This window comes from Mauremys mutica, chromosome 18 (assembly GCF_020497125.1).
Source record: "Mauremys mutica isolate MM-2020 ecotype Southern chromosome 18, ASM2049712v1, whole genome shotgun sequence".
Taxonomy (NCBI): Eukaryota; Metazoa; Chordata; order Testudines; family Geoemydidae; genus Mauremys; species Mauremys mutica.
Window position 1 is genome coordinate 23,319,141 of NC_059089.1, and position 14,855 is coordinate 23,333,995.

General features: G+C 43.8%; 1 protein-coding gene across 1 annotated transcript in view; it reads left to right on the forward strand.

The window, feature by feature from the left end:
• CCDC187 (coiled-coil domain containing 187) overlaps nucleotides 1-14,855 on the forward strand; it is a 72,329-nt gene that overhangs the window by 26,065 nt on the left and 31,409 nt on the right. Inside the window, exon 13 of the mRNA XM_044993098.1 lies at nucleotides 5,952-6,142. Coding sequence (XP_044849033.1) covers nucleotides 5,952-6,142 — 191 coding nt within the window. The remainder of the gene's footprint in view (nucleotides 1-5,951; nucleotides 6,143-14,855) is intronic.

Genomic DNA, 14,855 nt, shown 5'->3' on the forward strand with positions numbered 1-14,855 from the left:
AGCACTTGCTTTTCCCATTCTTGACATGTTCCTGCTCCTTACTGGGGGAGGGAGGAGGTGCAGCATAAGACTGAGGGCCATATCCTGCCCTGCGTTTTTCATTTGACTTCAAAGCCACCAATACGATGGGCCAACGTCACTCTCACTTTACAAAGATGTAAATGCCGAGTAACTGCATGAGGTGCTGGATTTACACTGGTGTAATAGAGCACACTTTGGCTGTTTGCCTCCTCAGGGCCAAATTCAAACTCTCAGGGTGCGTGTACTGGGAAGAAAGCAGAAGAAAGGCAATATTTGACGTGTTTGGGATTGGATTTCCAGTGTTAGATTCTATTTAACTATTGAACTGCAGAATGATCTACCAAAAGGGAGACCTGCTGCTCTTCACATGCAAGCTGGGAGCTGCCTTCATACAGTAAATGCCTTTAATACAGCACAAGATTCTTCTAAGAAGATTGTTTGATCAGTAAAACTGTAAACAAAGTAAACAAGAGGGAAATGGAAATTGGAGAGAGAAATCCGGATAGCTCAGCTTACTGAAGTTATGAACAGTAATTACTGGAATTACTGAAAGGTAAAACCTCTTCTTTGTGTGCATCAGCCATGTTCACAAAGGTTGTACTGATTCCTATTCCAGTGGATCAGTTGCAAGGATTATGCAGCAGTTACGTCACCCATGTACAGCACAAAAGATCTCAAAAACAAAACATCCTTGGAGGGAAGCAAGGTGGCAGATGCTCTGCACCTCTCAGGATCAGGCCCATTATCTTAAGACGCTGTGGGGTCTGTTATTCTCATCTTGATGCCCTGGGATTTATATGCAACTCTCATTCACGCTAATGGCAGTGAGGTGCAGAAATCCCCCTGAATCCAGATGGGAATAGACCCTCAACTGTAATTGACAAACACCAGACAAAGTAGAAATAAGATAGACTGTGCTGATCTCCTGAACAATGCAATTACTGAGAAAGCAGAGCTCAGTTTGTTTAACATGCAGAGTCAAAGTCCTTACGGCGTCACAGAAACGCTTTCACCAAGAGAGGCCCTCGCACAAAGCATCACAACCCTGTTGCGATCACTGCCCTGAGAGATGAAAGGAACTGTGTATGCACAGAATATGGCTACAGTTGGACTTGAGGGATGGAAGGCAGGCTGTGGTGGTGGGTAACTCTGAGCTCAGTCCATTGCTAGCTGAAGAACTTCTAGTGATGGTGCTGTACTGATAATAGAGATGGAGGGGCAAGTGGAGAATATAAAGAGACACTCACTCCAATCCTGCCCTATAACACAGAGCTAACTCCTTCGTTCTCAGTTTAAACGATTTTTACCAAAAAAAAACAACCCGGGGTTTTACAAAAAATATTACTAGTTTCCCCCCCCCGATTTTCGCCCTACTTTTATATAATTAAATATATAAAAATAACTTGTTTTATTAGGAAAATACAATACATCGCATGAGATCTATGTATTACAATAATACATTCGTCTGTGTGTATATGCAAAGCTGCCTGTTGACATAAGGCAATGTATTAGTCTAGAACAGGGGTCCCCAATGCGGTGCCTGCGGGTGCCATGGTGCCTGCGGAGGCATCTAAATGCGCCCGCGTCCTGGCCGGCGGTGGAGCATCTGCCGAAATGCCGCCCAATTTCTGCGGCATTTTGGCGGCGACGCCTCTCCATGACGCCACTTGCCACTGACAAGCGGCGTCATGGAGAGGCGTCGCCCCTGAATTTCTGCGGCATTTTGGTGGCGACGCCTCTTGATGATGCCGCTTGCCGCCGACAAGTGACGTCATCGAGAGGCGTCGCCGCCGAAATGCCGCAGAAATTCGGCGGCATTTTGGCGGGTGCTCCACCGCCGCCACGGTCCTTCGTCTGGCCCCCGCCAAACGAAAAGGTTGAGGACCACTGATCTAGAAGATACACACAATAAACAAACAGGCACGCAGGCAAGCGCTGAAGTGTGGCCGCAGCTGAACGTACTGATGAATCTCACGCCCTCCACGCACACATTTCAACATAACGGTTTAAAGATTTGACACACTAAAACGGGAAGGAAATGAAAATCTGTCTCAGAATACCTTTCAGAACCCAAGTATTAGAAAGTTTAAAAAAATAAATAAAAAACAGGAGAAAAGGATGAAGTTGGCTGTATGTGCTGCAAATGGTGTGGTCCAATTATTAAATGTAAATATTTATAGGCGAATAGTTCTAAGTTTACAACAGTAAACTGTTTACTCAAATGAAAAGTTTTATTTGGGGATTAGAGAGATATTGTTTTCCTGAACTCCCAAGTGGCATTGTGTTTTGAGTTCTGTTTTAGTTCTGCAGCAAACCAAATTGAATTCTGTTCAAAGCATTAATATTTTCCCCCTGTCCTTCTGTCCACCAAATTAGACCCCAATATTTACCCAGAAAAATTCATAGTTTTTTGCACTGTATTTTCCATTAAAGAAATGAGAGAGACTGTCTCCTACGAGCCATCACGTAGTAGTGAAGGGTAATTAAACAGACCAGGGCTGGTCAGAATTTTTTGAACAAACTGAGTCTTAAACAAAAAGCTTTGTTCAAAAGTGAATGTTTGCAGGGCTGGATCCTCCGCAGGTGGAAATCAGGACCGTCCCATTGCAGAGATGTGCTGATTTATACAAGCTGAGGATCTAGCTTATCAGGTTTGAATAGGCACCAATGAAGACCTCTGGCTTTGAAGAGCTCCATTCATTACCAAATTACGCGTTGCTTCCACAGGATTTGAAATTCCTGTTTCTCAGTGACTCTGCCGTGCCCCCTTTCCCTCTGTGTTTGCGGAGCTCTGTGCCCAAGGCTTTGATCCTGCCCTGCACGGGTGCTGCGGTGCCAGCCTATGTGCAAATTGAAAGACAATGAGCTGAATGGAGATTGCAAAGCACCCAGGCCTTGCACTGGAGCAAGGCTGCATGGTCACCTAGTCACCCCTGCCGAGCAGCGGGTCTGAGGCCCAAGAGGGGAGCACATGCCTCGGTGCCTTGTTAATACAAGGGAGGTGTGTGCTGAAGTCTGTGCGCGCTAAGAAACGCCCATTGGCCTATGCTCTGCCCTTTTGACTCTGCACACAAGAGGCAGCTGAGCTGGTGACTGCTCAGCTCGAGCAGCTCCGCCATATTTCTGTCCATGGCTCCTGAACAGCTCCCTGCACTTCCACTTGTTCTGGAGCATGTGCTCTGCTCTGTACCAGCTCAAGGCCAAGCTCCCTGTGCACATGGCCAATGCCAAGCTATGCTTTCCATTCAGCTCCCCTACCATGCAGGAGAGGTCACCGAGTGCACTTCTGTTCCCTGCTATCACTATATTCCCGGTAGGGCCTGATCTTGTCAACAGGAGTCTTTCCATTGCCTATAATGGGAGTTTGGATCAGGCCCTTGATCTGCACCCTTTCTGAAGCAGGAGATGTGCTTTCCCAAGTGATCCATATGGAAGTCGTGGAGCCAGTTAAGAAACTGGCACAAAATGCGAATACAGAAACCAGGCCCCAGGTATTTGCCAGAGACAAATATTAGAATTTCTTCCGGAGAAATCCCCTCCCACCTCTCCCTACTCCATCTTCGTACCCATGTTCTGAGGACGGCATCCAAGGAGCAAGTTGGTAGGAGCCGTTCTACTCGTCCTAGCTATTTCTGGGTCATTCTGCACCAGGAAAAACAAAGAAAAGCTCATTAATGAAAAAAATGAAATGGGATTTCCCTAAGCTGATTGCCGATTAAAAAAACCCCTTTTCCACATTCATTTTTTTGTACAAAAACCATCTGTCAATATTTCAGGCTGCCTCGGTCTCCCCGCCTTGTTCGAGCTGCTATTAGATCAATAGGTGCCCATTTTCACGCGTTTCTTCCTAATCTTTTTAGATAAGCTTTGTGCAGGGTTTTTCAAAACATTCCCAGTGGACCCTGTGTCCATTTAGCCAACAGGCAATGAGCTGTTTTGTGCTCAGAGATGCGCAGCTCCAATCCAGGTTAAAAGCGACCTGACTACTGAACAGGGGCGGCTCCAGGCCCCAGCATGCCAAGCGCATGCTTGGGGCGGCACGCCGCGGGGGGCGCTCTGCTGGTCGCCAGGAGGGTGGCAGGCGGCTCCGGTGGACCTCCCGCAGGCGTCCCTGTGGAGGGTCTGCTGGTCCCGCGGCTTTGGTGGAGCATCCGCAGGCACGTCTGCAGGAGGTCCATTGGAGCCGCGGGACCGGCGACCGGCAGAGCGCCCCTCGCGGCGCGGCGCCGTGCTTGGGGCGGCGAAATGGCTAGAGCCGCCCTTGCTACTGAATGTCGGACAGGATTGTGGGAAAAAGCAGCTCATTGGGACTCCTAGGCTGCATTTTGACATGATTCACCGTATTAAAGCATTTATGCCTATTGCAGGACTTAGCTGGGCCTTTGCCATGCTGACCACAAGTCCTAGAAACGTGATACAGAGCGATACTTTGCAATTCCATAGCACCTTGCATAAAAGCATTTCAACGAGCTTTGCAAACATCTAGGGCGAGGCTGTGCAACCCTGACTCACGGTGGTGGAACAAGTAACTTCCTAACGTGAGCATGGATTGCACAATCCATCTGTAATGAATTAAGCCTCAAAACAGCGAGGTACTTATTTCCATTTTCAGGAGTGCTGAAAAATCCAAGCTCTGAGCAAGTAGTAATTTGGATGGGTAATTAGGTGCCTCTTTAGCTTCTCCATCATCATCAAGGTACAGGAAGGGGGATTTTGTATATTGGCAGGTATGATTTTTGGTCCAACTTTATGTGAAGCTTCCATTTACAAAAGAGCTAACAAACAAACAGACGTTTTACTAAATGGTTAATCCATTGTTACAAAGTCCAGCAAATTGCTTATAACCATATAGAACACGTTGTAGTGGTAGGTTTATAACCAACTATAAAACGCTCTACTCATATCTGTCTCTCTGTTTATAACATTTGTTTGCTAATGAAATCTAACTGGAAAGTGTGACTTTTTTAAATGCCAATTGTACTGGTCTGTTTTATAGGTGTGGAAGCTGACAGAGGTCAGGTGAATTTCCACAGATCACTCAATTAAACAGAGCTAGGAATAGAACGTAGGACTCTGACCCCCAGTCCTTTGATGTTTTCCTACAGACCAGGCTTCTTCTCCAGCCCTCTTCTCCTTCCCAGCCTCCTAATTGTTTTTCTTGTTGTTTAGCAAAAAGTGTCTTGCTGAGGATTCAGAGCAAGCCTTCAGAATGAGGACTCATAGGTATTCCTCCCCATTTTGCGATTCTGCACCTTGGGCAAGGTGCTTTACCTCTGCCTCAGTCTCTCCATCTGTAAAATGGGAATAATGATCCATAATGATGGTCTAAGGACTGATTGTCCAAGGACTGTAAGCTCTTCAGGACAGGGACCATCTTTTGGTTGTGTGTTTGTTTAGCAAACCTAGCACAATGGGGCCCTGATCTGGGCCTGTAAACAATATAAACAGTAACAAATTCCTTACCTCAGAGAGTTTACTCATTCTTGTTTGTAAGGTGCTTTGAGATCCTCAGATGAATCAAACAGTCTTATTGTTATTACAGCTTGAAGCCATTTTAGGCAGCAAGATTCTATAGTTAGACAAAAGATTTTCTGCATCCATTTCTGTATTCACTATTTCCTCAGGAGATTTTGTGTGGGAGTTTTAGTGACACTACAGATAGCTTTCATTCATTTGCTTCCCCAAGGTCCATTGAGAAATATAGAATCAGGCTCAGCATTGAATGGCAAGTTGACACAGTGGGAAAAATCCATCCCTGGTATAACTTTGATGTAAATCTAGATTCTATTGATTAAACCCAAGACAAATTTGGCCCACTTTATCTTGAGGTCAAATTTTAACCCTATTATATATTTTTTTCTTGTTAACGTAATGCAGTGTTCTCTCATTCACATCTGTCATTCAGACAATTTTTGTTTTTGGCAAAACAGTCCAGAGAGAAAACCAGCAAATCAAAGGAATCGCTCCATATTTGATGCTCTTTCTGAAGCTCAGAATCAAGGGGAAATTATTTCATCCTCTCCTAGACGAAGTCTCAAAACATCTCTCAGTCATGGATTTGAACCCCGCGCTTCTCCAACCAGGAGGATTGAGATGCAAAAAGAATTTGAGGACGACTTTGGTAAGACAGCATTTAACAAAGCATCACGAAATGCAGTAGTTATTCATGACATTTCTAAGCCAGTTTGTAACGCCATCAAATGTTCTCTTCTGTCCTGCATTAGAAGAGTATTATGGGGCTTGTATTGCCAGCTGTGATAAGTCCAGGGGTTCTCAAACCTGGGGTCATGACCCCTCAGAGGGTTGCAAGATTATTATGCGAGCTGTCGGCCTCCACCCCAATTCCCGCTTTACCTCCAGCATTTATAACAGTGTTAAATATTTTAAAAAATGCATTTTTAATTTATAAGGGGGGGGAGTGTTGCATTCATAGGTTTGCTGTGTGAGAGGGGGTCACCAGTACAAAAGGTTGAAAACTACTGGGATAGTCAGACGTGTTTTGAATTTTTGATGTTTCAGCTAAAAAGGTCATTGAAATGTCAAACTCTGGCACATACACAAAAAAGGAAAAAAACACGAGCTTTGCTGTGGAAAAAAAAATTCCCTCTGTCTTTCTAGCCAACTGTAGCAGTGACAAACATGCCCCTGATTGTGATAGTGTATATTGTTGCCATATGCTTTTGTAACCCCTTGAGGCTTCATTGGAGGATCTCAAAAAGCTTTATGATTAACCCTCCCAACCCCCTCTTTGGTACATACGGGATATTGTCCCAGTTCTGCAGATGGGGAAACTGAGGCAGAGAGCTTTTAACCAAGTGAACCAAGGTCAGTGGCTGAATCAGGAGTTGAACTCAGGATTGCTGGGGGATTGGCAGGAGGAAGGTTGTCACTTTATACTCTAAATAAATGTTTGCATAGAGACAAGGGAAAGTTTGTTGCTGAAAGGGTTAAGGAGCAAACAATAGCAAGCATGCCTTTGTCAGAGGAGACCTTGGCTTCCTTTTGCCAAACAGTAGCAGATGGTGCATTGTTTCGAGGGCTTTTCAGAGACAAAAGAACAAGATCAGATAATCTTTCTCCAAAGAGGGCACTTTGAAAAGCCCTTGCTCTTATCAAGGATGCTTCATTGTTGCCCCCACAAGATTTTATATACAATATAGGATTTTTGAGGTGGGTGAACAATCAACATTATTTATTCTGTTTCTTCCTCAGCCTCCAACAAATAGGGAGGGCAGTTCAGATGCTTGGACACTAAATCTCTTGTCTGCAGAGTTTCCCATTGAACAAAAGATGTTTCACTCATCCGGTATTAATGGATAAGGGCCCTGATTCTGCCGTCTCTTGATCAGCGAGGAAAACACCCTGCCAGATACAGTGTACGAGTTGAATGATAGAAACCTCTTCCTGTATACAAGCCAGGCAGAAGTCTTTGCAAACCCCCAGCATTTGCAGAGGTTAAGGAGTTTGACTGAATCCAGTCCCAAGTTTGATTGTAAGCAGGGTAGCTTCCAGCCTGTGTCACTTCTTCCTAGGTGAGGTAAGGGATTGTCATTTTGAGGGACAATATAGATTTGAACTACAGGTAAGAAAGAGCTCTGCTCACCACTGGTGTCAAATGGGAGATGCATATGAAAGACAGTATTAAATGCTCCCATAACTAACAACAACAGTCAGTTAATACTGGTACACTTTTGCAGAAAAGAGTGCGAGTCATTTCTGCAGTGCAGATTGTATAATGAGGCGCAATTATATAGATCACTGCAAAATGTAAATATTTATCTTTAAAATATGTATGCATCCCCCAGGTACTAATTGCCACTGAGTATTTCCTTTACACTATAATGAAATCCTTAATGTATACAACAGAAGGGAGCAGAACAAATGGGAGCTTGCAAAATATCTAATATTTGTTAATATCTACCACCTAGAGTTAAGTGAAAGAGCCCATCCCTGGCTCTTGACACTTCTGCTTTTATAAGAAAACGCTGACCATATAAAATCCACAGCTCCACTCAAATACAATGGACTGCCCACTTCATATATACAAGTTGTTCTTTGACAAACTCATGTAATTTCCACAGAGGATCACTGGAAAGCAAGACACATTTTTAATAGAGGGGCATGCCAGTCAATTTAGGCAGAAAATATACTTTAACTTAATATTGGTCTGAGCTGGTAAGCAAATGTTCTCCAGCTTCTGATTAACACCAGCCACTCTTCTGTAGGGTCCTGGGCTGCATTCTTCTTCCGCGCAGCCCGGCTACAGCACAAGACTGAGGCGGAACCACATATTAAAAGATCATTGAAAAGCAGCAGCCCCAAAAGTTCCGCTCTTTTTTTCTTGCCTTAGGAAAATCTCCCCAGCAGCTTAAATGAGTTTTGCCTGTACAGGAGCTGGCACTACAATTGTTTATAAGATTTGTGTAATCCGCTATAGATCAAATCTTGTGCCTGTCAAAATCAATGGGAGTTTTCAAGGGAGTAAAACCAGAATTCCACCTTAAGTGTGTGGTCCTCCAAAGCTATCATATATATTGGGGGAGATTTTGGGAGGTACTAACAGCAGTTAAGCACTTGTTTGTACTTCTGTAACTATATTGGGCTAGAAACAGATATAAGTATAGTGTGCATGGAGATATACTAACATAAAGGTATAGTTTATTTAATATTGAGATTAACATGTATGCTATTTAACATATCGTCTCCTAGGTGCCTAAATCCCTTTTGAAAAGGGATTTAGGTGCTTTTGAAAATCTTACTCTTAATGCCCAATCCTATAGTCTGCTCGTGTGACTGGCATGATTTTCAGTTAAGAGGACTTGTGAAAGTAAGGTCTTCTCACATGACTATGGGTCACAGATTCTGTGCATGCTTGTGGGGACTAGAATGAATAGTTTGGGATCTTCTGAGATGAAAGATTGTGGGCTTTAAACTGAATTTCACTGTAGGCCCAAGATTTCTCATTTTCTTTTTAATTCAAGCTACAGTACAGCAGATGTTTTAAATTATTTCGTTAGAGTTGGGAATAAAGGTGCAATCTGAGCAAATAGCCTTAAAATGTAATAATTTCACTGGAAGCACAAACAAGAGGTATTTGTACATAAAACCATTTCCTTCCTTTGCAGACACTTAATCTTTTGTGTCACTAGAGGGAGCTAGCCTCTTGTTTGTAGAACTTGGAGACGTGATTAAATTAATAGAATCAAAGTATGGCAGAGACTTGTAACATCACTGCTTCCATTAATTGTCCTCAGACTGAGGAGCTTGAGACAAGACTCCTTTGATGTTTTGCCTTAAGATCATATAGTAGAAACTGAAGCATCACCTCATGTATTTCACAACCGCTAACAACCTCATTGCCTAGCAAAACTCAAACAAGTTTGGTCTTTGACTTCCAACTGGCTTTCAAGTGTTTTGCGATGAGCCCCCTTTCAGTGGGGGGCATGGAAGTGTAGCTTTCTCCTTGAATCAATAAAGAAAATTGCTCTGATTCTCATCACTATTAACTTTCCCCTTCTTTGACCTAGTACCATTCCCCATTTGAGAGGGCTGTTTGCATTGTTCATTATCCGGCAGATAATCAGACCATGGAGTGTTTGTTCAGGAAGAGACCCCCCTCCCCACTCCCTCATTCTGTGTCACAGCTACTCTTCTCCCAAGCTCTAGCATGCCGCTATTTGAAACACTCCACTCCAGGAAGTGTCCTGGGCACGTGTGTGTCTCCTACACTGAAGCAACCAGCATTGTTCTTGCACCACTGGTTGCACATTAGAAGTGCAGTGGATTGGGAGAATTCAATCCAAACGTAACTGGTGAACAATGGAAATGACATTTTTATGGAGATTTTCACAACTTTGACCAGCTATAGTTTAAAGATTTAATAGCTCATATTTCTCTGTCCCATGTAAGGGCTGAAACCATAGCGAACATGCTCCAATTTGGAATGATCTCCCTGCCTAGCTCTGCTCCCATTAACTAGCAGCAGAAGCCAACTGCTTTGTCGCTGTGGAAACAGCTATAGGTAGAAATTTTGACTGCCTCCTGGACTACTGTGCAGAGCTGCAGTAGGGGAGTTGAACTGGGCCTACCAGTGGAATTTCAGCCAACCTCTTGTGCTAGAGGATTTAAAAATAAGCACAAAATATGTCAGAAGCCAGCGAGAGTAGACAAAGTGATTCTGAGAGGTTAGCAAGCAGATAGTATGAAGACAAGCCAAAAATGTGGAAGTGCTCAGGTCCTAGGCAGATTTATTTATATAGGGAAACGGACAAAACACACAAAGGCTACAATTCAACAAGGTGCACAAAACTGCCAATAGTCCCATTCATTTTCATGGGATCAACATACATACCTTTAAGCATGTACTTAGTCACACGGGACTACTCTCGTGCTTAAGGATCTTGCTGAGTCAGGCCTAAGGTTAGAATTTTAGCCACCTGGTTCACTTCTCAGGGTGTTTAATTTTTGCAGCTCTCTCAGCTTAGATGATGAAAGTAAACCAATCAATTTCACTTAGCTACAATCCGTTCCTAATCTCACTCCATCTCAGGCTCTTCTGCACTAGTGCAATGTTGAAATGTTTGGGCTGCAAAAAATGCAGGGGATGTTTTCCCCTCCTCATCACAAACTGTTTCCACTGGATTTTGATTTCCTTAACTCATGGAAACATTTATTATCAGGCTGAAACTGTGAAAAACTTGGTTTAAATTTGACCTAACTTTTCCCCGCCTCCTATAAGGTGATCATGGCACAGGGGACTGGACATTCAGTTGTGAGATTATAAATTCCTTTCAGAGGTTTATAGAGTCCAAGGTCAGGAGATACCATTGTGATCATCTAGTTTGTCCTCCTGTATAACACAGACCACAGAACATCCCCAAAATCATCCCTACAGCAGATCTTTTAGAGAAAACATCCAGTCTTGATTTTAAAATTGTCAGTGAATCCACCACAATCATTGGCAAATTGTTCCAATGGTTAATGACTCTCACTGTTAAAAATGTGCAACTTATTTCCGGTCTGAATTTGTCGAGCTTCTAGTTCCAGCTATTGGATTTGTCTGCTAGACCAAAGAGCCCATTATCAAATGTTTGTATTTATAGATTGCAGTCAAGTTATCCCTTAACCTTCTCTTTGCTAAACTAAATAGATTGAGCTTCTTGAGTCTATCACTATAAGGCACATTTTCTAATCCTTTAATCATTCTCGTGGCTCTTCTCTGAACCCTCTCCAATTTATCAACACCCTTCTTGAACTGTGGACACCAGAACTGGACACAATATGCCAGCAGTCGTTGTACCAGTGCAAATGTATGTGTGATCTTGGGCTGCTGAAGCGCCTTGAAGGCTCTCTTACACGGAAAAAGAAAGCTCTTCATAAGAATTACTCCAATTTTATCATAAAGGAAAAAAATACAGCATGATAGTTAGTTGTCTCAAAGTTGCACTTACGCACATTTTGAGTCACAAGTGCATATCTTTGTGATAATTGGTTCGGACTGATTGCTGACACTGGCAGAAAAAAGGGAAGCTGTCCTTGAATAAAGCAGCAGTAAGTGCTTCTGTCTAACTGCAAGTGATTAGAAAAATGAGACTTTGAGCCCAGCTTTTTAAATTATATCTAGTAGGGATGCTACAGGGTTTACTTAGATTATGCAGGTGTAGCGGTAAGTGATTTAATAAATAGCCTCAATGTACGCACACTCCAGTATGTTGTTTTTTTAAAACGCTATTGGAATAGAACGAAGGCTGTGAAATTTAGCCAGATAAGGGGTTTTTTGAATGCAGGATGCAAAGAGTGCATCAAGATGGAGAACACAGGGGTGCTGGATGAATGGGGTTTGTTTAAATGAGGTCCAGCTTTATCTAGCTTGCTTTCATGCTGGGCATATGTAGGCATTAGGTGCACTTGCATCATCTGCATCGGCAAGTTCCCTCTGCAGGTTCCATAGAACTGCATCTGACCTGCTCCGTATGCATCTGCATGGCACATACCACTTGCACACAATGAATGAGCTTCTGCACTAGGGGTGACCAGATGTCCTGATTTTATAGGGACAGTCCTGATATTCAGGGCTTTTTCTTACATTAGCACCTATTACCCCCACCCCCGTCCCGATTTTTCACACTATCTATCACCCTATTCTGCACTAAGCGGCCAACAAGCTTCCTTGCACACACTCTGCCAGGGAACGTCCCTGAAACTATTTAGAGTCAGGAGAGAGACAGTCAAGATGGCAATGCCACGTGCTTTAGCAAAACAATAAGCTCCCAGTGAGTAATAATGTGACCTCACATTAACCTTATGTTCAAGAGAAATAAAATAAGATGGAAGTGATGCAGCAAATCATTTATTCACTGTGGCCGAAGTAGCATTTTAATGCCTCTAATCTGTATAGCAGATTTGGAGGATAAGATGAGGCTACCTCATAGTCATAACTATATCCCGGAGAATCCCTTCTGGATTCCCAGCCACAGCTTTGGAATGGCCCAAGTGTTAGAGTGCCTTTAAACAACCAGATAAGCAGAATTAGTGTTTAGAACCTTAGGGTAATTTTATATACAAGTGTATAAACTATATACAATTATATAAAGGAGACACCCTGAAATGGATGTTGAACATGATGAGGAATCCAAGTAGAAGCTAAGGTACTGCTCAGCTGTCTTTTCCCTGCTACTCTCTTCAATACATGCAAGATTTTGCTATGCAATCAACAGTTCTTTTCCCTGCAATGTCACTAAAAATGTGAGATTCCACTGCTTTTTGGCTAAAGTACCTTGTAACATTTCACCAGCTCAGTATTGCCAGCCCAAGTATGCAAAAGTCATGAGTCAGCCCCCCCAACAAATCACAAGATCTTCTTAAATTTTTTTTTTTTTTTAAAAAGTGTTGGACTCTTTTTATTTGCCTCCTGGTTTCTGTGTCTTTAGGACACACTTGCTTCACCTTTTCAAACTTTTCTCCAGAACCAGGAGAGCTAGAAACATCCTTTTTTAAAAAAAATAAAAGTTGAGATTCTCATGCACTCTTCTCTTGAGTCCAGAAGCTGGGTCTTTAAAAAAAAAAAGCCCCAAATTTCATAAGACTTGTGCTAAAATCATGAGATCTGACACCACTGCATGATGTCAGTGAAACTGCCGGCAGAGCTCTTAATCACCTTGCAAAATAGCAACAACGTTTCCTTAGGAAGCCTGAATAACTTTGGGGCATTGACGTTTTATTTCCCCCACCTCTGTGTACACATGCCATGATGCTTTTTAGGTCAAGAAACGCACACGCTTTCTGCAGCTTTGATAGATGCCCCTATAAAAAAAGAGGCTTTGGCATTTTAAAAACCTGCATATGTAAAGCTAGTATTGGGATTTGGGAACCTTTGGGCCCAAAGTATACCAGCATGATCTGTCCCCCTTGATGCAAACATCCCTGAAATTCTGGGGGGAAATGCAGCTCTGAAATTTATAAATCAGGCCCATTTCTACTTACGATACACACAATGATCCATTTATGATACTCATTTCTGACAGTGACGCAGCTCAGAGTAAATATGTAACCTGTTTGAACAGGCTTCACAAATTCATCGGAGAAGCTTTATATAGCCAAGAACATATAATTAGTAAACATTACATCACCTATAGAGCAACAGCCAGGAGAGTTGTAATAAGGAAGTAGCTCTGAGATGGGAGTGCCTAGAGTGAGAACAAGCAACAGCATCAATATGCCGCGGTTATGAGATTGTTCCCTCCCTGCCAAAGTGAAAGAATCACAACTGCAGTGCAGTGCTGAGAGAAGTGGGGCACATGGAGGAACAGGTGCAGCGCCACAAGAAGTCTAGAACTGGTGGATCAAGGTTTGAAAGCTTTTATTCTATTCTATGTATGTGCATTCTGTAGGTGCAGCCCCGAGAGAGGGAGGAAAAGGTGGGATTACCCCCCTTTGTACCCTCCAGATTCCAGGCTGCTGCAGGGGCTGAAACAGCCCCAGGTAAGTTTGAGCAGCCCCCAGCTGCTCTAATTTATGGCAGCCAGCCATCATCCAGCCCCACTGCCGGCACACCCCCTTTGAAGTTCCACCCCTTTCCTCTGCCCCTCATGTTGCTAAAAGATTATCCAATAGCACAGAAGGGAGCAAAACCACTTTATGCTCCTTAGGCTAGAGACATTTGTTTCCTGTGGATGCAGCACTGGTTCAGCCCTGGCTGAGTCCTCTCCCCTTTGTGGGTGGTCACCAGCCTTTGGATCCTGCCTGCTTCCAAGCTCACTAGGTCTGGGCAGCATCCAGACACTGTCTTTAACTCTGGCCTCTGAGGCACACTCCTGGGGTGCAGACCCCCCTGCCTTGCACCCCCTCTTTGGGATGTGGGACCCCACAGTCCAGCTGCACTAAGCCTAAGATCAGCACTGGACCCCATCCAGTAGCTTATGCATGCTCTGTTAGAGCCACACACTCACATTATTCTTAGCTCTGTATCTCTCCTGTACCGTCTATCAAAACCAACAAAGCCCCATATGCTCTCCCTGAGTCTATGCCGACCCATTCCCTGAGTCCCTAGGCCCAGTCTGTGTGTGAGGCAGGTAGGCCCTTCTTCCCCTTGCCGTCCTTCTGGTTCCTGGCGATATTCAGCTGGTGAGAGAGAGGAGGTGTCTAGTGCAGACGCTGCCCTTAAAATAAGTTTCAGTCCCCTCTGTCAGGCAACTCACTGGGCAGCTTCAAAGCCCTAGTCAGGTGGCTAAAGTCCCAGTGCCCAGGAGGCAAACAGAGAACCAGGATCCTCTAGCCTGGCCCCGCTTTTTAGGAAACACACCGTTCTCAGAGAGGAGAGTCGTTGAAAGGTGATG